Source organism: Lolium rigidum, chromosome 1 (assembly GCF_022539505.1).
Source record: "Lolium rigidum isolate FL_2022 chromosome 1, APGP_CSIRO_Lrig_0.1, whole genome shotgun sequence".
Taxonomy (NCBI): Eukaryota; Viridiplantae; Streptophyta; class Magnoliopsida; order Poales; family Poaceae; genus Lolium; species Lolium rigidum.
Genome location: NC_061508.1, coordinates 145,452,988 through 145,474,658, shown reverse-complemented (window position 1 = coordinate 145,474,658; position 21,671 = coordinate 145,452,988). Strand labels below are relative to the sequence as shown.

General features: G+C 45.0%; 1 protein-coding gene across 1 annotated transcript; it reads left to right on the top strand.

Annotated features, from left to right (window-relative positions):
* The first annotated feature begins 14,269 nt into the window (after nucleotides 1-14,269).
* Nucleotides 14,270-19,902, top strand: LOC124682631 (BTB/POZ domain-containing protein At4g08455). Its single transcript, XM_047217285.1, has 2 exons — nucleotides 14,270-14,738; nucleotides 19,285-19,902. The coding sequence occupies exons 1-2, from the start codon at nucleotides 14,448-14,450 to the stop codon at nucleotides 19,756-19,758; spliced, it is 765 nt and encodes a 254-aa protein (XP_047073241.1). The 5' UTR covers nucleotides 14,270-14,447; the 3' UTR covers nucleotides 19,759-19,902.
* Nucleotides 19,903-21,671: the final 1,769 nt, after the last annotated feature.

Genomic DNA, 21,671 nt, shown 5'->3' with positions numbered 1-21,671 from the left:
CCGCACCAATCGAGCGGCTGCGACGTTTCAGTACCTCTACAGGTTCGGAGGGATCGACAAGGAAGGCTTCAGCCATCTCGTCGAGAGTCTTGTCCAGCTTCGCCTTAGGGAAGATCATCGAGTATAACTTCAACAGTGCTCCCTTGGACTTCTGCAGCAATCTGAGGATCTGGACATTTGACTCAGCAGCAAGTGACAAGGCGTCGGCCGTAGAATCCTCCCGAAGCTGATGACGTCGACTGACAGTTAAATTGGCGGCCTCTGAAAAAGAGATGTATCGATAGTCAATGGAGAAAGCATCAAGAAAGGAGCGGAACACCATAAGGATTTTTTACCCAGTAAATCCTTGACGGATTCGCGAAGGACACCTTCCTTCTTATCAATTGCAGCCGCCGCTGCACGCCTGGCATCTTGATCATCTTTCATCTGACGCTTCAGCCTCGTTACCTCCTCCTTCAACAAGGCGTTCTCACTCTTGGCATCGGCAGCGATCCTCGCTGGTTTCGATCGCTTGATCAGCCGAAGACTTGACGACCTTCCGAAGTTGGGCATTTTCGGCCTCTAGGCGAGTAAATTGTTCAAGCAAAATCTGCCACAGCATCGATCGTAGCATAAATCGGCTGCAGCCAAGAAAAAACAAGAGGAGTCGGTGATGGAGATTCAGCAAAGCCGAGACAGATTAAGTACTTACGTGATCACGGCCAGCCGGCGGGGTAGGAGCATCATCAGAAGGAATAACTCTTGATATTGGGACCTTCTCTACACCCGTTCGGGATGGAGGTGTCGACTTGGCAGGAGAAGGGTTTGATTCCTTAGCCGATGCTACTCTTTCAGAGGCTAGTTTAGCCCTCTTTGCGAGAGGAACATCGTCATCATCATCGGCAGAGCTGTTCAAGTACGGCGAGCAGTTTGCATACAAGGTGACAAGAAATAAAAGTAACAAAGAGTATAAATGCTCACAGGTCCAGATCACCTTCGTCCACGAAGAAACTTGTTGAACCCTTCTTAGCAGGAAGAGGCGAAGCAGCTTCGTCGGCATCATTATCTCCCCCTGTAGAACTTGATTCAGCCGAAGCGATAAGATCATCATGTACCTGCTTGCGACGTCTGCTCTTGAAGAAGGCGTCATCTTCAGCAGTTTCCTCCTCTTGGACATCGCTGTCCTCAAGGGCATGCTGAGCATCCTCGGTTCCTTCAGAATCGTCATCGTCGTCTTCTAATACCACACCACTCTCGGGTGAGGGAGGATAACATTGGGCGACAGCGGGAACCTGCGGAAGGATAGAAAACGTGTAAGGCACAAACAAAAAAAAAGGTAATGACAGTAAATAAAGAACGATAAGGTTACCTCGGACGGAAGATGCTTGAAATCATAAGGAGGGCGTGCCGATGTCAAGACAATGGTGTCCTTGGTGCTGAGGCATGTCAGGCGACGAACTTCGTTCTGGAGCTCATTTGCCGACAGGTCGGCAGAGTTGACCCTCGACTTGTCGTTTTTGCCAGTGAAAAGCCATAGCTGGTGAGGGCGAGACATCAGCGGCTTCACCCGACGTTGTAGGAAAACTGAAACTACTTCAGTACCGCACATCGTCATGCCTCCAGAATTCTTCAAAGTGACAATTTGCTTGAAAAGCTCGTCGGCTGTCGCCTTTTCTTCGGGAGAAAGGGCGTTGTTCCAAGACTTCTTCTTTTGAGCCACCAAGACATCGTCAAAAGGAGGGAGATTTGAACGCCGCCCAGGAACGATAGGGTCCCGAAGGTAGAACCACTTGTTGCGCCAGCCCTGGACGGATTCCTTCATCGGATAGTCGAAGTAGTCGACCTCCTTCCTGACAACGAAGCCAACGCCGCCGACGACAGGGGGGCCGTTACTATCATTATGACGCTTCACATAGAAGAACTTCCTCCAAAGACCCCAGTGGGGCTCAATGCCGAGGAAGGCTTCACAGATAGTGATAAAAATGGAAAGGTGGAGGATGGAATTTGGGGTCAGCTGCCAGAGCTGAATCCCATAGATGAAAAGGAGGGAACGAAGAAACTCGTGTGCCGGAAGAGATAGGCCACGAAACAGAAAAGCGACAAACATGACGGTGAAGCCCTTTGGGGGGCTTGGGCGAGAAACCTGACCTGGGAGACGAATGTCATCCTCAGATGCGGAGATAAAGCCGAGGGCGCGAAGTTTGTTGATGTCGCGGTTGGTAATGGCAGAAGCGCTCCAGTCGCGGCTAACTTTGGCCGCCTCCGATGTGCTGCCACTCTTCTTTTTGCCCATGGTGAACGAAGCTTCTGATGAAAAGGCAGAGGAGCAGGAGGCTTGAAGGAGAAGATGAGCAGTGAACGGGGTAAAAGGTAAAAAGAAAGGAGGCTCCCTATTTATCTCGAAAGAATTTGAGCACAGACGTTGAAATTTTTTTGCACTCCAGGATCATGCCCGGGGACTTGATTCTGTGTAGAGTAACGTTGTTTTGCCACCGGTAGTTAGCCAACAAAAGTTGGGCACGTTACTCATTATCCTTTGCGAAAAGAAAATGTATCGGATGACCTATGAAGACTTGTGAAAAACTTGGCAGAGGAAAGTATTCGAGTAGTACAACTTGAGTCTACGCACGGATTGCAAGCGTCCGTACCTAGACTCGGGGCTACTCCCATCGGAGCGCCGACGCGCACCCAATAAAAAGAAGATGAAGCATAATCAAGATGAACAAGAGCAATGAAGGAGAAGAATGTCGGAAAAAACATGCATTAGTCTCTACCCGAATTATCTTCGGCTAGACACTCGGGCTACCGACGTGGGCATTACCCTTCGGGTAACCGGTATTGCCCTATCCGGTATTGACAAATTGGAGGCCCATGAAGATACCCGAAGGCGAGATGGGCCACTAGGTCGGCGCACTAGAAGATTCCTTGACTGGGCAAGACAAGGAAGCGAACAAACAAGGAAAGATTGGATCTAAAATTACCGTAAACCTAGTCGTACTCGGTAGAGACCTCTTGAGACCTGGCCTCCTATATAAAGGCCGGAGAGGGGCTGCCGAGGGACAGAATCGATCTTAGCAATCTTAGCCGTAAAAAGCTTAGAGCTAGGTCATCATAGCAATAGCCATCTCGACGAGATCTCAGCCGAACTATTCGGCACCCCATTGTAACCCATTATCATCATAATCAAGAACAGCATGAGCAGGACGTAAGGGTTTTACCTCATCGAGGGCCCCGAACCTGGGTAAATCGCTCTCCCCGCTTGTCTGTGAACCGATGTCTCGTGTCAGCTTGCAGGATTCCGTCAACCCTAAGCCCCTATCAGAGGGCATTGGCGAGGAGTACCCTCGACAACTGTTGCTATTGCTTGTGTGTCCATGCTCTAAATGGTCAAATGATGATCATGTGCTAGTGATTTACTTACTGGCTCATTGCTCATGGTTGATGTACCTCAGTAGTGGTTCTGGATGCATTGCTGCTGTTGCTCTGGATGCATTGCTACTGTTGCTCTGGATGCATTTGTTGGGGGGATGACCCCCGGTATGCCAAAGGCATGCCAAAACCGGATGGTTTAGGCCATCAAGATACCGGTTCTAATCTGTCAGGACGAATTGAGCCGTTCATGGGATTGGTAAAAATCAAACCTGATGAGGAGTTTCACTGGGGGCAGAGCAACAGCGAGCGTTTGATGAGATTAAAGAGTATCTAACGAAGCCACCCGTGTTGGTTCCGCCCCAGCAAGACAGGCCGTTCTATATTTACCTGTCGGTAGCCGATACCTCTATCGCCTCAGTGGTAGTGCATATCTATGATGGCATGGAAAGGGTTGCTTTCTACCTCAGCAGAAGGATGTTGGATGCAGAGACGAGGTATCCGGAGATCGAGAAGTTGTGCCTCTGCCTATTTTTTACCTGCACCAAGCTTCGGCACATCTTTCTGACGGCAGAAATCATCATCATTTGCAAATCGGACGTCATCAAGCACATGCTGTCGGCTCCTGTTTTGAAAAGCCGACTCGGTAAATGGATGTTTGCGTTATCGGAATTGGATCTCCGGTATCAACCTCGCGAAAGCGACCAAAGGACAGAGCCTTGGCCGATCTAATCGCCGAACGAATCAACACTAATATAGCAAGACTGTCTATACGTGCATGGGCCATGTTCTTCGATGGGTCGCTTTGCGATGATGGTTGCGGCATCGGCATCCTACTCGTGTCGCCCTGGGGCAACCTACACCTTCTCCATCAGAGCTATCTACCCCTTGCACCAATAATGTTGCTGAGTATGAAGCAAGTACGTAAGGGGATGGAGTTGCTAATTGAAGCCGGGCAGTAGCAGTGGAACTCTTTGGAGACTCAAAGTTGGTGATCTCCCAGCTCACGGAAGAATACAAGTGTGAGAGCGAGTCGCTCTTCCCATTATGGATCCATTGCCGTGAGCTGATGACACAGTTTAGGTACATAAACTTCAACTGGGTCCCGAGGTCGCAGAATACGGAGCCGATGTCCAGATACATTTCATGGAGCCAGATGATTGGAGAGCCGATATCTTCAATTACTTGAAAGATCCGGCTCGGGGGCACCTAAACGGATAAGGTACAGGGCTATGAAGTATGTCCTTATTGGAGATGACATGTTCTACAGGACCTTGGAAGGGTTACTTCTCAAATGTTTGGGAACAGCCGAGGCAAATCGGCTCTTACACGAGGTACATGAAGGCGCCCGTGGAACTCATCAATCGGCTCATAAGATGAAGTGGTTGATCAGGCGATCAGGGTTTTATTGGCCCACCATGCTTGAGGACTGTTTCAATTACTATAAAGAGTGTCAAGCTTTTTGGAGCATTCAGATGGTACCAGCAACAGCAATGAACCCCATCATCAAGTCTTGGCCATTTCGAGGATGGGGCATGGACATGATTGGCAAAATCCATCCTGCATCGAGCAAAGGCCACGAGTGGATCTTGCCCATTACAGATTATTTCACTAAATGGGTGGAGGCCGTCCCTATGAAGTCTGTGGCATCAAAGGACGTTATCAGTTTCGTGAAAGAGCATGTCATCCACAGATTTGGGATTCCCCAAACCATCACGACCGATGGAGGTTCGGTTTTCGTTTCTCGTGAGTTCAGAGATTTCTGCGAGAGCATGGGAATTAAGTTGATCCGATCATCCCCATACTATGCTCAAGCAAATGGGCAGGCTGAAGCGTCCAATAAAAGCCTTATCAAGCTGATTAAGAGAAAAATCGACGAGTACCCTAGGCGTTGGCACGAGGTTTTGTCGGAGAAGTTATTTATTTATGTGATCATTGTTGAGAGTGTCCACTAGTGAAAGTATGATCCCTAGGCCTTGTTTCCAAATATCGAATCACCGTTTATTTACTGTTCTACTGCATGTTTACTTGCTGCCATATTTATTTCAGATTGTTATTACCACTCATATTCATCCATATCACTTGCATCTTACTATCTCTTCGCCGAACTAGTGCACCTATACATCCGACAAGTGTATTAGGTGTGTTGGGGACACAAGAGACTTCTTGTATCGTAATTGCAGGGTTGCTTGAGAGGGATATCTTTGACCTCTACCTCCCTGAGTTCGATAAACCTTGGGTGATTCACTTAAGGGAAACTTGCTGCTGTTCTACAAACCTCTGCTCTTGGAGGCCCAACACTATCTACATGAATAGAAGCGTGCGTAGACATCAAGCTATTTTCTGGCGCCGTTGCCGGGGAGGTAAGGTAAAAGGTATTCACATCCTCCGACTGCTAAGCTATTTCCTAGCATTGTTGCCGGTGTGTGAGTGCTCGAAGCTATTTCCTTTAGATCCTGCAATTGCATCTTTTTGTTTCTTGTTTTCACTAGTTAGGCTTAATGGAAAACAACAAAAATATTAGAGATCTTTATAGTATTTATCTTGAGTTAGGACATGAGGTGTTTGAAGAGAAAATTAAAAAACCTATGGAACTTTGTTTGCAAAATAGTTGTAGCAATGTTATTAGCATGAACTCTTTGAACACTATTATTGCTAATGCTATGGAAGAATTTAAGCTTGGGGAAGCTGGTTGTGATATTTTTACTCCCCCAAGTTTTGAGGAGAAAATTTTCTTTGATGATACTTTGCCTCCCATTTATGATGATTATAATGATAGTGGTATTTTGGTGCCACCTACTATGGAGGATAAAGTTTATTATGATTATACTATGCCTCCTATATTTTATGATTATGGTGATGAGAATAATAATGATAGTTACTTTGTTGAATTTGCTCCCACTACAATTAATAAAATTGATTATGCTTATGTGGAGAGTAATGATACTTTTATGCATGTGAATAAGGATGCTTTATGTGATAGTTATATTGTTGAGTTTGTTCATGATGCCACTGAAAGTTATTATGAGAGAGGAAAACATGGTTATATGCATCTTAATAATATTAAGTTTCCCCTCTTTATGTTGAGAATCTTGAAGTTGCGCTTGTTTTGCCTTTCTATGCTTATTGCATTATGCTTACATGACTTGTTTATTTACAAGATTCCTTTTCATAGGAAGTGGGTTAGACTTAAAAGTGTTTCTTATTTGCTTTTGATGCTCTCTTTTGCTTCAACTCTTATTTCTTGCGCGAGCATCATTAAAATTGCTGAGCCCATCTTAATGACTATAAAGAAAGCACTTCTTGGGAGATAACCCATGTGTTTATTTTACTACTGTTTTTTTGTGTCTTGGTAGTTGTTACTACTGTAGCAACCTCTCCTTATCTTTATTTTATTGCATTGTTGTGCCAAGTAAATTCTTTGATAGTAAGGTTAATACTAGATTTGGATTACTGCGCAGAAACAGATTTCTTGCTGTCACGAAATTGAGTAGCCCCGTCTGTAGGTAACTCAGAAAAATCTGCCAATTTACGTGCGTGATCCTCAGATATGTACGCAACTTTCATTCAATTTGAGCTTTTTCATCTGAGCAAGTTAAGTGCCCCTGAAAAATTCGTCTTTATGGACTGTTCTGTTTTGACAGATTCTGCCTTTTATTTCGCATTGCCTCTTTTGCTATGTTGGATGGATTTCTTTGTTCCATTAACTTTCAGTAGCTTTGTGCAATGTCCAGAAGTGTTAAGAATGATTGTGTCACCTCTGAATATGTGAATTTTTGATTATGCACTAACCCTCTAATGAGTTTGTTTTGAGTTTGGTGTGGAGGAAGTTTTCAAGGGTCAAGAGAGGAGGATGATACAATATGATCAAGAAGAGTGAAAAGTCTAAGCTTGGGGATGCCCCCGTGGTTCATCCCTGCATATTTCAAGAAGACTCAAGCATCTAAGCTTGGGGATGCCCAAGGCATCCCCTTCTTCATCGACAACTTATCGAGGTCACCTCTAATGAAACTATATTTTTATTCCGTCACATCTTATGTGCTTTACTTGGAGCGTCCGTGTGCTTTTATTTTCGTTTTGTTATTTTCATTCTCTGAATAAATTCATCCTTGTGTGGGAGAGAGACACGCTCCGCTCGTTCATATGAACACTGGTGTTCTTAGCTTTACTTTTAATGTTCATGGCGAAGGTTGAAACTGCTTCGTTCGTTGTTATATGGTTGGAAACAGAAAATGCTTCATATTGTCTTGAATAATTTGATACTTGGCAATTGTTTTGCTCAAATAGATCATGTTTAAGCTCTTGCATCATGTACTTTGCACCTATTAGTGGAGAATTACTGTAGAGCTTGTTGAAATTTGGTTTGCATGATTGGTCTCTCTAGAGTCTAGATATTTTCTGGTGAGGTGTTTGAACAACAGGGAAGACAGTGTAGAGTCTTATAATGCTTGCAATATGTTCTTATGTAAGTTTTGCTGTACCGGTTCATACTTGAGTTTGCTTCAAACAACCTTGCTAGCCAAAGCCTTGTATTGAGAGGGAATACTTCTCGTGCATCCAAATCCTTGAGCCAAAACTATGCCATTTGTGTCCACCATACCTACCTACTACATGGTATTTCTCTGCCATTCCAAAGTAAATTGCTTGAGTGCTACCTTTAAAATTTCATTCCTTGTCTTTGCAATACATAGCTCATGGGAAAATAGCCTTAAAACTATTGTGGTGATGAATATGTCGCTTATGTATCTTATTTCTTATAAGTTGCTTGTTGAGCGGTAACATAATGTTTCTGGGGACGCCATCAACTATTACACTTTTGTTGAATATCATGTGAGTTGCAATGCATGTTCGTCTTGTCTGAAGTAAGGGTGATTTATCATGATCAAATGGTTTGAGTATGCATATTGTTAGAGAAGAACATTGGGCCGCTAACTAAAGCCATGAATCATGGTGGAAGTTTCAGTTTGGACATTAATCCTCAATCTCTTATGAGAATATTATCTGTTGTTGAATGCTTATGCATTAAAGAGGAGTCCATTATATGTTGTCTATGTTATCCCGGTATGGATGTCCTAAGTTGAGATCTATCAAAAACGAGATATCAAATGTGATCTATCTCCTTGGACCTTTGTACAGGCGGCATAGAGGTACCCCTTTGTGACACTTGGTTGAAATATATGTTATGCAATGATAATCCATGTAAATCCAAGCTAATTAGGACAAGGTGCGAGCACTATTGGTATTCTATGCATGAGGCTTGCAACTTATAGGATGTCTTATGCATAACACATATGAATTATAACTACCGTTGACAAAATTGTTTCTATGTTTTCAAAATAAAAAGCTCTAGCACAAAAATAGTAATCCATGCTTCCCTCTGCGAAGGGCCTTTCTTTTACTTTATGTTGAGTCAGTTTACCTATTTCTTTCCATCTTAGAAGCAAACACTTGTGTCAACTGCGTGATTCTTACATGTTTACCTATTGCACTTGTTATATTGCTTTATGATGACAACTATCCATGAGATATACATGTTACAAGTTGAAAGCAATTGCTGAAACTTAATCATCCTTTGTGTTGTTTCAAAACCTTCTACTAAGAATCTATTGCTTTATGAGTTAACTCTTATGCAAGACTTATTGATGCTTGTCTTGAAAGTACTATTCATGAAAAGTCTTTGCTATATGATTCAGTTGTTTAGTCATTATCTTTACCATTGCTTTGAATCACTTCATTCATCTCATACGCTTTACAATAGTATGATCAAGATTATGTTAGTAGCATGTCACTTCAGAAATTATCCTTGTTATCGTTTACCTACTCGAGGGCGAGTAGGAACTAAGCTTGGGGATGCTTGATACGTCTCCAATGTATCTATAATTTCTGATGTTCCATGCTAGTTTTATGACAATACCTACATGTTTTGTTCACACTTCATATCGTTTTGATGCATTTTCCGGAACTAACCTATTAACGAGATGACGAAGTGCCAGTTCCTGTTTTCTGCTGTTTTTGGTTCCAGAAAGGCTGTTCGGGCAATATTCTCGGAATTGGACGAAACAAAGACCCACGATCTTATTTTTCCCGGAAGGTTCCAGAACACCGAAGGAGAGTCGGAGGCGGGCCAGGGGGCCACCACACCACACCTGGGCGCGGGCCCAGGCCTGGCCGCGCCACCAGGTGGGGAGGGCGCCCTGGTGCCCCTCCTGCGCCGCCTCTTCGCCTATAAGACCCCTCGTGACCTAAAACCTCGAGACCAATTGACGAAACTCCAGAAAGAATCCAGGGACGCCGCCGACATCGCGAAACTCCGTTTCGGGGGACAGAAATCTCTGTTCCGGCACGCCGCCGGGACGGGGAATTGCCCCCGGAGTCATCTCCATCGACACCACCGCCATCTTCATCGCCATCGCTGTCTCCCATGATGAGGAGGGAGTAGTTCACCCCCGAGGCTGAGGGCTCTACCGGTAGCTATGTGGTTCATCTCTCTCTCCCATGTGATCTTTATGTGATCATGAGCTTTGTATCACTATCAATCTATGTGCTACTCTAGTGATGTTATTAAAGTAGTCTATTCCTCCTTCATGATGTAATGTTGATAGTGTGTGCATCATGTAGTACTTGGCGTATGTTATGATTGTAATCTCTTGTAGATTATGAAGTTAACTATTACTATGATAGTATCGATGCGATCTATTCCCCCTTTCATATCTATTGTTGACAGCGTGTATGCTATGTTAGTACTCGGTCTAAATTGCAATGATCTATTATGCACTCTAGAGGTTACTTTAATATGAACTCCGGATGTTGTGGAGCTTGTTTACTCCGGCTTGAGGTGTGCTTTTATTGCAATGGTGTTTGTTATCCAACAAGAGAGTGTGAGAAAGTAGCACAAGTGAACAGAAGTTATTTATTTATGTGATCATTGTTGAGAGTGTCCACTAGTGAAAGTATGATCCCTAGACCTTGTTTCCAAATATCGAATCACCGTTTATTTACTGTTCTACTGCATGTTTACTTGCTGCCATATTTATTTCAGATTGTTATTACCACTCATATTCATCCATATCACTTGCATCTTACTATCTCTTCGCCGAACTAGTGCACCTATACATCCGACAAGTGTATTAGGTGTGTTGGGGACACAAGAGACTTCTTGTATCGTAATTGCGGGGTTGCTTGAGAGGGATATCTTTGACCTCTACCTCCCTGAGTTCGATAAACCTTGGGTGATTCACTTAAGGGAAACTTGCTGCTGTTCTACAAACCTCTGCTCTTGGAGGCCCAACACTGTCTACAGAAATAGAAGCGTGCGTAGACATCAGGCTACTTGCACGACGACGGTTTTCATCTGCATCTGCCACGCCTGCTGGTTGGCGGTCGCAGCAGTCTTCTCCTTCAGGTTCCTACGCTGGCCGCGACGCTTCGCGACCTCGACGCTTTTCTCCTCTTTGGAGAGCACCTTCTTTGCCACCTTCGGCTTTGCCTCCCGTCCGCCGGTGGCGGCCCGCTTTGCTTCAGCCGGAGCTGCAGCCTCCATTGTGGCTATGGTCGTGGCTACAGGGGAGTGTGGGGCGGCGGCGGGTGCGACAGTTTGCTTGGCATCCATGGTGGTGGCCGTGACGGCGAGGACGTCCATCGCTTCTGGATTGCTCGCGCCGGTCTACTTTGATTTTTCGTGCGGGGAATGGCCACTGGCCGGAATGATATCGACCTCCCTGCCACTGACGCGGTCGGCAGACACTCGGCGCGACCGCAGAGCGTCCGCGGAGATGCAAACCTGGCGCATATTTGGGCCAGGTTTGCGTTGCCGCAGGCGGTCCGGTCACTTTGCGTCGCCCCGCTGGAGCAGGGCCCAGACGCATTTTCGGTCACGGCGGACACAAACGGTCGCTCAGCGTCCGTTTGCGTCGTGCCGCTAGAGATGCCCTAAGAGCATCTCCACCGGCGCCCCCGATAGCATTTTGGGGGCAGGCAGCGAAAATGGGCTCGCACCGGTGCGCCCTAAACGGCGCCGGCCAATTTTGGAGCCCAATAGAATCGCCGGCAACCCCGTGTCGGCCCCTTCGCCAAGGGTGCGAATCGGGCGCGCCGGCACCTCGCGGCACATCTGAAAACGAGCGTGGGCTCCGCCTGGTAGCCAGACACACTGATTTCCCACCCCCTACACACGCCCGAGCCGACTCCCACCCCTCTAGATCGCCACCGTCGCGGTCGCCGCCGCGCCCCCTGCTTGCAATAGACAACGCTGACTGTCTAGGAATCGCCGTCCATCGACACGGCCGCCACCCCCTTGACCGGCGGCCGCTGTTTCGCCCGGAACAGAGCTTGCCGCCACCGCGATAGTATCGCCCCGCCCGCAAGGTGTTCGTCTGATTGCCGCGATGGACAGCGACAACGAGATGATGGTGCGGCTGTTCACGGAGGAGCAGAACACTCAGGCTGTTCGGCGGCAATAGCAGCAGCTGATTCTGACGAACATGTTGCGCTTTCGCCAGCCTTTCTTCGTCGTGCCTCGGCTCAAAGCTAGGCAAGAGGAGGAACATCAACCGACATCGTGAAGCCGGCGCAATGCTGCTTGATGCCGACTACTTGAACGACGACACGACACATTCGTCGAAGGAATTTCGGCGCCAGTTTAAGATGAACAAGGAGCTGTTCTTGAAGATTTTCCACGGCGTCAGGGGGGTACGATAAGTACTTCATGGCCAAGAAAGATTGCACAGATTTGTGGGGCTTCACCTCAATTCGGAAGTGCACTGCTGCAACGCTGTCTTGCATACGGAGCTCCTCCAGATAGAGCCAATGACTACCTACGGATAGCAGAGTCGACATGTGCAGAGACTCTCTACAGGTTCTGCCAAGCCATCATAGCGGTATTTGCTAAAGTCTATTTGAGAGCACCAAGAGAAGATGATACAGCTCGGATCCTACAAAAGAATGCGGCAAGAAGGTTTCCTGGGATGCTCAGAAGCATTGACTATATGCATTGGGATTGGAAGAATTTCCCTTTTGCTTGGCAGGGGATCTACAAGGGGCATACTGCAGTGTCATTCTTGAGGCGGTGGCAGACCATGAGCTTTAGATTTGGCATGCATTTTTTCGCATGGAAGGAACAAACAATGATATCAACGTGCTGCAGCGCTCTCCGGTGTTTGCCAGGCTAGCTGAGGGACAAGCTCCTGCCGTGAACTTTGAGGTAAACGACCACACATACAACAAGGGTTACTATCTAGCTGATGGTATCTACCCGACTTATGCTACATTTGTGAAGACAATTCCCTCTCCATCAAACGAGATGGAAGCCTATTTTGCAACATGCCAGGAAGCAGCACACAAGGATGTTGAGCGTGCTTTTGGGGTGTTTCGGCAGCGTTTCGCCATTGTCAGGTATCCTACTCTCACTTGGTCTGAGGCACAGTTGTGGGAGGTGATGAACACATGTGTGATCATCCAAAACATGATCATTGAGAGCGAGCGCGATGCACCTGTGCAGGATGATTATCCATTTGATTATCAAGGGCCACTAGCTGAGGTAGAGCATGTACCCCTAGAATTTGCTGCTTTTCTTCATGTGCACAATGAAATTCGAGATGCAGTTGTCCATGCACAGCTGAAGGCGGATCTAGCTGCGCATTTGTGAGCGAGGAGAGGAGCAACCAACAATGGATGATTTTATTTCTATTTGTTTGCCTGTATGAATAATTTAAGTGCTATTTGTTTGTTGGGTTGTATGAATAATTTAAGTACTATTTATTTGATTGATTGTATGAATAATTTAATTCTATTTGTTTGATTGATTGTATGAATAATTTAATTCTATTTGTGTGATTGTATGAATAAAATGTGATTGATATGTTGTTTTAAAATATTGTAAAAAGAAAAAAATTGGGGGGCCGCCGTTTGGGAGGCGTCGGTGGGGAACAAGGTCCTTAAATTGAGGATGCACTACCCCCAAACGGAGGTGCCGGCGACTATGTGGGGGCTGCCGGTGGAGATGCTCTAAGGGTCTGTTTGATTCATTGCCCACGTTAGCCCACCAAAAAATTGGTTGTCTATTGTATTTTTGTCTATGTTTGGTTTGCTGTCAAAATTTTGGCAGCCAATGGATGTCCCACTATTTGTCTCACAATATCTTGCCAAATAATTGGTCAAGTGTGGGTGGAGGATTCTTTAGCCAAAAAATTGGAAAGCCAATTCTTGCCAACATTTGGCACGGCAAGATGAGGAACAAACCAAACATACCCTTGGGGAAAGGGATTGGGAGTTTAGAGGAGGGAGTTTGTTGAGAGATTAGGCTTGGGAAGTTGATTATTAGTCACAATCCCACGTTTGGTATACGGTGGGAGTTCCTGATGGGAATATGACACAAAATTATATTCTTTTTTTCTTTGTTGATTTATCTACACATACATATATTGATGATTCGCTGGACTGAACGTGCATTTGGTATGAGCATACTGTATACTAGTGCTAATCTGAACTATCAGTTGTACAATGTCGATGGTAGAACACACACTTATTGTCATCCTACCTTACTTGTGGCCATTATTCTGAGCAAATGAACTTCTGCCTCTTGACTTCTTGAGCTACTGTTGTTCGTGCGTCTCTCATCTTCTTCGACCTTGCCAGCGTACGCCACTGCCGCGCCCAATTCTCGTTTTATCAGGTGGGCAGAACGTGCAGCGACCTCGTGCAGCTGCGTCGCCAGCGCTTCGCACCTCGCATCGCTAGACAATCCGACACGAGAAGCCCCGTCTCCTGCTGCCGGTCAAGCAGTATCATCGCGGCCTCCACGTGTATGGGCTAGTCACGAATCGATCCACCACGGCGTGCCGGCCGGTGAAGCCAGAAAGATAATTTTCCTCGAATTCCCTTTCCCAGCTGAATTACCTGGTACCCCCAGACCTCCTTTATTCCCCTTCCCCTTCCCAGATAAATTCCCAGTCCCACGAATCAATCAACGGACTGCAAGTCCCGTATCTCTCAAACTCCCATTCCTTCTCCCAACTCCCCTCAAACAAACACGCTGTAAGGGCTGCTCTCAGGAGGAAGTTGCCGGCGCCATCGCTCCAGATCCCGCTCGGCTGTTAGAGGAGATGTATTGCCAGTCGTGCAAGAATGTGTACGACGAGGAGGAGTCCGGAACGTGCAAGGAGTGCTATGAGGAGGCCAGCGAGACGGAGGAGGAGCTCAAGCGCGAGATCGACGACCTCCGCTCCCGTCTTCTCTTCCTGCGCCTCCTTTCGCCCACGCTCGATGCCTCCTCCATCGGCCACTCCGACATCCTCCTCCACGCCATCCCCTCCTCGCCGTCTCACCCCTCCCCCTCCAGCGCCGACGCAGGCCGCCTTGAGACCCCCGCTGTCCCAGCCCACCGCGTCATCCTGGTGAGTCTTTCCCCCCTTTCCGCCGTTTTGATGTTTCGTCGATGCAATTTGATTCAACTTTGGAGTAGACTACCTGCCTGGTGCCAGATTTTGGCTAGGATGTTTGTCACCGCAGTTGGTAGTTCTTTGATTAAACAGAGAATTTGAGTCTAATTGGAGGGCTGTTGGTTCTAGAGTTGTTCAACCCAAAAGCATTTTTCTACATTTTTCTATCAAAAGGGCAAATTTACCTTTTTGTATGCTGACACATGGTTGGTGAGTATAGTCTATAGAGTGGTTTTGGTCAATTTGCTGTTCTCTAGTAGTATTGGTAGTGTTATTAGTCTGTACTGCTGCTATCAAGACCCCCAGAAGTCCACAAGCCAGTGTTGTTCCTTCAAACATGCTTCTGGTATTTTGAGTTCATTTCTCCATGAGTTCAGCAGTGACCACCACCTTCTACAAACATACTTGAATCAAATTCCGACAGGTTGGTATGAAATATTACTAGAATTGAAACATGTTTTCCAGTAAGTACAGATGGCACATGATGTGATAATGTCTGGCTTGCGCACTGTGACATCAGTCACCGTAGCTGTACAAGACTAATGAAAATGGCTTAGACGAAATATAACTCCATTTTATAGAAGGTGTATAAATTTTGTCAAAAGTCAAACCACGTAAAGTTTGACCAATTTTATAAAAAATATCAGCAATTATAATACCAAAAAAATAATATAAAAATATATTTAATAATGTATCTAATAAGATTGATTCGAAATAAAAGAGGTATTAGTTTTTTCTAAAAATTTGGTCAACCTCTACATGGCTTGACTTTTGAAAAAATTTATAAGCCTTCTTTTACGGAATGGGGCAAGTACATTGTTGACACCTTGAAGCAAATGGGAGTCTGGACGTCAACATTGATCTTTTGCTGGGCAAATTCTAGTTTCAAAATAGTAGTAGGATAGCAACAAGCTGGAAATAGAGCGACCATAACGTGTTTGAAGGATCATCGAGTTCAGTGCCCCCACAAACCCTATTTAGCTCCTTCCTTGCAGAACAAATGAAGTGATGGACTCCGTAAACACAACTCACCGACCTAGAGGACGTGGCAGTGTTGAATGGTTGATCAGTGCAGCTGGATGCAGTCCTCAGCTCTTGAATAATGGGGGCAGTAACAAAAAGAGATAGATTTGAAATGTATCATATGGCATTCTGACCGCCCTGTTATTGCTGAAATAGAGCCTCGCAAACGCTAGGAATGATATGGCATACTAGGAAGATGAGTAAACAAAACCGGGATGACAATCTAATAAACACTCTAAAGATCACACCGTGTTCAAATTTTAATTGTGTCCTGACATTTCTATCTTTTCACTCTGTGCATGTGAAGAAGTGCCTATCATAATACATGAGTGTGCTGTAAAAAAATGGTGCATCCAGAAGAAGTCACCACACTATCTACAGCGGGCGTGATTTAGCTAGGTCATCTCACACACACATGCTCTCTAGTTGCTTCAATTAGGCCATACCAATATGGCCATATGCACTTAATTGCAATTTCCTTATGCTGGATGATTGCTGATTTTGCAAGTTGTGGTTTGCTCTATGGGACTAGAGAAATATCTTGAATGCGAGAATACAATAAGAGTTAGACACACATATAACTTGTTTCGGTGTGTTGAGTCCAAACAAAGAGGGAGTCAGCTAGCAGATTTGGTACGATAGATGTTGAGTTGGTTTCGGAGAGGAGTTCATATTAGGAAAGGCCTAAGAAGTTTGACTGTATTAGGATAGGTCGAGAGGCAAGACACCTGATTTATAGGGATGCATTGTTTGGGGGAAAACAAGGATAGGTTGTATCTCAGTTTAATCAAGCAAGAAGAATCAAATCTCCCCCAATTGTTCGCTCATCTCAACTTCTATCAACCCATTCCCTTGATGCCACACCATCTGGCTATCTCCATCTCGGTAATAATTTTGTTGTGGATCTAAGTTCACAACACTACGTCTCCCCCTGATCACCCTTCTAGAGCTCGGTCTTGCTTCCTGCAGCCGTATAGACTTGGAGAGCACCATCTCTGAAATTTGTTCCTCATCCACTACGTTCCCCACGGATAATAAATGGTTTTTAGTAATCTAGCACACAAGCTGTTATAGTGCTTGATAATTCTCTAGCATTTCCTAGCTAACATTGCTTGGTTCATGAGCTTGTGTCGACACTATAGGCACTCAAAACCGAAATCCAAACACAAAAGCAAGTTAGCCTAGGTAAGAGGTCAAAATGTTGAACTAGGCCGAGTCTTTGTAGCATTCCAGAGACTCTGGTGTTGGGTTTGCCGGCCGGAGACTTCGGGGTTAGTGGCCGGAGACTCCTTGATCTGCGACCTGATAGAAAGGAATGTCTCTTAACTACACCCTGATAGAAAAGGAATGTCTCTGAACTATGCCTTGAGGTCAAACGAGACATTCATACCTTTGTAATTCTGTTGCCGTTGAGTCCTCCTACTGGCATCTTGAATCGGGAGACGAATTCTCGCCTGTTTGGGGTTTCTTGACCTACGCCCACCGGCAAGAACGCCTGCGCCTGTGTTGATTTCACTCAAGATTTCACATATGATTATGTGATATAAAAGCATATCAGCATCGATTTTTTCTCTTTCTTACTTCTTAGTCGCGTTTGAATGGAATAAAAATATCAGCTTGAGGCGTAAATAAGTTAAGGCTGGCTATCAAACTGTTGCCAAATTTCACATTCAATCAAGATTTATACATATGATTATGTGAACCAAAAGTAAATCGGCATCGATTTTTTAGTTTACTTACTAAGTCGCGTTTCAATGGAATTAAAAATTCTGAAGTTAATTTTCGTATTGTTAATAGTTTGGAATAACTTGATATATGTTCCTTTCGTAGCTTTGGTTAGTAGTTTCATTGCGTTGCTGAAACAAATCATACATATATATGGCTCTCTCATCTACAACAAATACAATTTCTTGTAGAGTGGAATAGAATCATTAACTTACAGCAATTGAGCAGCAGTGAGAGTTCAAACCTTTTTTCCTTTTCTAGAGGTGATGGCAAACATGAACTCTCAACATTCACTAGATAAACATGCATAGTTGCACTGCCATACATATTTGAATTTCACTCTCAATGGTTTTAGACTAATTTCACATGGTGTGGTCAACTTTATTTTTTTTCCCTTTTTGTTCAGCAGAATGCTTGGTCTTCGATGTTCTCCAGCATGGCACTTAGTTTTAGCTGATCTTTTTTAGCAAGGGGCAAATTGCTTTAACTCTGATTTATTTTCCGCATATTTTCAAGCTTGTCACAATTTTTTGCCCATCACCTTAGTTCCACATTAACTATTTGTGTACTCCCTCCGATCTATAATAAGTGTCGTGGTTCGAACTAAAACCATGACACTTATTATAGACCGTGGGAGTACCTGATTTAGGGTGACTTCTTTTGGGCTTATGCTTATGCAGAAGCCTGCTTATAGAAAACGGTGGGGAGAAACTACGGTGGGAAGAAGCTCTTAGAAATTTGTTCGTTCCATTCTTTTGGGCTTCTACAAAATTTGGCTTATGATGTAGTGAGTTGTGAAATGCTACTAATACCCTCTTTTGGGCTAGAATTGGAATCACAGAAGTAAAATATGTTTGGATTGAATTCGAGCTAGTTACAGTCGACTTTTGGGCTAGAATTGGAATCGGCAACGACTCTTTGAGGAGGACATCGATCAATCTGAGGACAAAGCAGATCCTGGAGGACGAGGTCGTTGGGGAGGACAAGCCCGAGGTCGCCGGTTGGGGAATCCGAGGTCGGCGCCCATTGGGGAAGACAAGCCCAAGGTCGCCGCCGGTTGGGAGGTCCTCGCTTGGGGAGGACGAGGACGACACCGAAGGCGGTCACAGAGACCTCGTCGGCGGCGCCAGATTGTGGATGGAGAGGTGGGCGCCGGTCCCTGCTGCTGGTGGAGAAACGGGCCACGAGGATGAACAGGGGGACGCCGCAGCGGCGGCCGGTGTGCGCTGCCAGAGGGGCGGAGGCGGTGGCGGAGCGATGACGGCGCGGAACCCTAGCTCTGCTTCCATGTGTGCGATGCGGGATTGTTCCGGGGGAGGAACGATGTGGGTTAGGTCCTGTTTGGCTGTTTGTGGGGGGGGGGGGGGGGGGGGGAGGGACGGGGTGTCACCTGATTTCATATTATTATTTGTTGCCCAAACGTTTTCTCTAGCGTGGCATTCCTGCTGTGAATATAGGCAAACAAGGGGGTAAATCTTTGTACCTATTCGGTTTCTCACGGGGAAGCTCGGGGAGCCGTCCGGAAACTGGTCCAGACCAGTTTCTCGGTATAGGAAGGATAGGAGCTTCACGGTCCAAATAAGCTCGATCGAAACTGGACTGTTCTTTTCAGCTTCAGCTGTTCTACACCTCGAAGCTGTCCAAGAAGCTAAAAAGAAGTGTGCCTTACTCTAGACATCTCATATTTGTGAATTATTATTAGTAGCGGAGTTGCTTATGCTGGTTTGTTAAACTGAGTTTCTCTTCCGTACAGTCCAGCAGATCTCCTGTTTTCAGAGCAATGCTTGACAATGAGATGGAAGAGAGCCGGAGTGGCATCATCAAAATCTATGACGTGTCCTATGATGTCCTCCGTGCTTTTGTCCACTACATGTACACGGCCGAAGTTCTCCTAGATGTGCAAATGGCTTGTGATCTCTTGGAGTTGGCTGAGAAGTATGAAGTAAAGCACTTGAAGACGTACTGTGAGAAGTTCATTACATCCAAAGTGAACAACGATAATGCCATTATCCATTATGCGTTTGCACATCGGCATAGTGCAAAGCAGCTGCTTGAGGCCTCTATGTCAGTACTTGTCGAAAGCATGCCAACACTGGCGGAGAGGGATGAATACAAGGAACTTGTTGAGAAGGACCCAAGGATTGTTGTGGAGATCTATGAAACCTATATGAGCCGGCAAGTCAATACGGCTGCTGAGAAGGAATCAGACTGCAGTTGTAGGAACTGATAATGAAGAGTAAAACAATAACAGCAGTACCTTATAACTAATCACTTGCATATTCAGGCAAGTCCAAGCGGTACTGACTTCTTCTAAATTGAAGATGCAAAACTGCTAGTTTTTGGTCTATATTTCAATAGAAGGTGTTATTATTTGGCATCTAAGTATGGTGCCCAGGCACCATACTTAGATGCCATCTGATTGCTTCAAGATGTGTGCAACTGTAATGGACATAGACACTAGCGGGTCAACCCGTTTGTATTAACTGATTTGGAATGAATGTCTATCGTTCATCAATTAATGAAATGGAAACTTATTGCCCGATCAGTTGCCTTCTTTCTTTTGCAATTCTTGACCGCTTGCCTATTTAGTTATTATGGTATTTGATGGTCCATTTAGCAATAAAGAAAGAAATAACTCCCTATTCTACAGCATGCAGCTATCTATGGTACGTGAGAGAAACTCACACTCATTACGTAGTGATCTTAAGATTGAAATGTTCAAATTTATTTCTTGCAGATGGTCTGCATGTGAACTAAAAATTCAAATATGTAGGTATGTCATAATATTAGGTATGTATGTACGAAGAAATATCTTGACTATTTTGGGGTACCCGGATATCTATAAAAATTAGGGTATGTATACCTGGATACCTGTAAAAAATAATTGAGTATGTATACTTGGATACATGTGATACCTGTAATTTTTTTAATGAGTATTTAGAGGTACCTGCATACCCGTAAATACCCTAGTGCATACGCTATAGAAAATCATGACTATTTTGGGGTATGTATACCTGGATACCTATTAAAAATAGGTATGTATATACCTAGAAATATCTTGTGCGCGTGTACCTAGAAATATCTTGACTATTTTGGGGTACCTGCATACCCGTGAATACCCTAGTTCATATGCTATCGAAAATCATGACTATTTTGGGGTACCTACATATCCATTTGCATGTAGTAAAACGAAAATCTAATGAGTATTTAATTTTAAGTTTGGTGAGCATGCTTTGAAGAATTACAGTTTAATAATTCTTAGGTATGCACTAGGGTATGTATACCTGGATACATGTAAAAAATAATAGATTATGTATACTTAGATACCTGTGATACCTGTAAAAAATCTAATGAGTATTTTGGTGTACCCGCATACCCGTAAATACCCAAGTGCATACATTGTAGAACAGCATGACTATTTTAGGGTATGTATACATGGATACCTGTAAAAAAATAGGGTATGTATATACCTAGAAATATCTTGACTGTGTGAATATCTTGACTATTTTGGGGTACCCAGATACCCATAAATACCCTAGTGCATATGCTATCGAAAATCATGTATGTGATCACGTGAAAATGTAATTTTACATATCCGTGAAAATCTTAGGTATGTAAGCCAACGCTGGAGAAGAACTTGTGGCGTCGGACCTTCGACGGAAGGATGGGGTTGGCTACATGCCAGCAGAGGAGGAGCTCCAAAGAGGGCAGCGCGGCAGGGCGGCGCAGCAAAGCAACACCAAGAGCGGAGGAGGCACCCTCGGCCCGGCCGATAGTGGTTGAGGGGGAGGACATGATATGGAGTGTGGCGACAGTCTCCCTACTCTCCGGCGACAGGCAGCACTTTCCTTGTCGAAATCCTTCAGCGACAAACTTCCTCAGTCTCCCCTCCTTTCTGACAGGGAACTACCTACGAGCATTTTGACGGAATCGACCGTGGACCTAGATGCCTTGAAGCTAGCACAACCCATTTAACATACCCGGAAATATCGAGGGTATACAGATACCTAGAAACTTGACATACTTATGAATAACTAAGATATTTTTACATACCCATGAAATTTCTTAAATATTTTTACATACCCATGAAATTTCTTAAAGAAAAGCAACGACTGGAGTGGGGGAGTCAGAGTCGAAAAG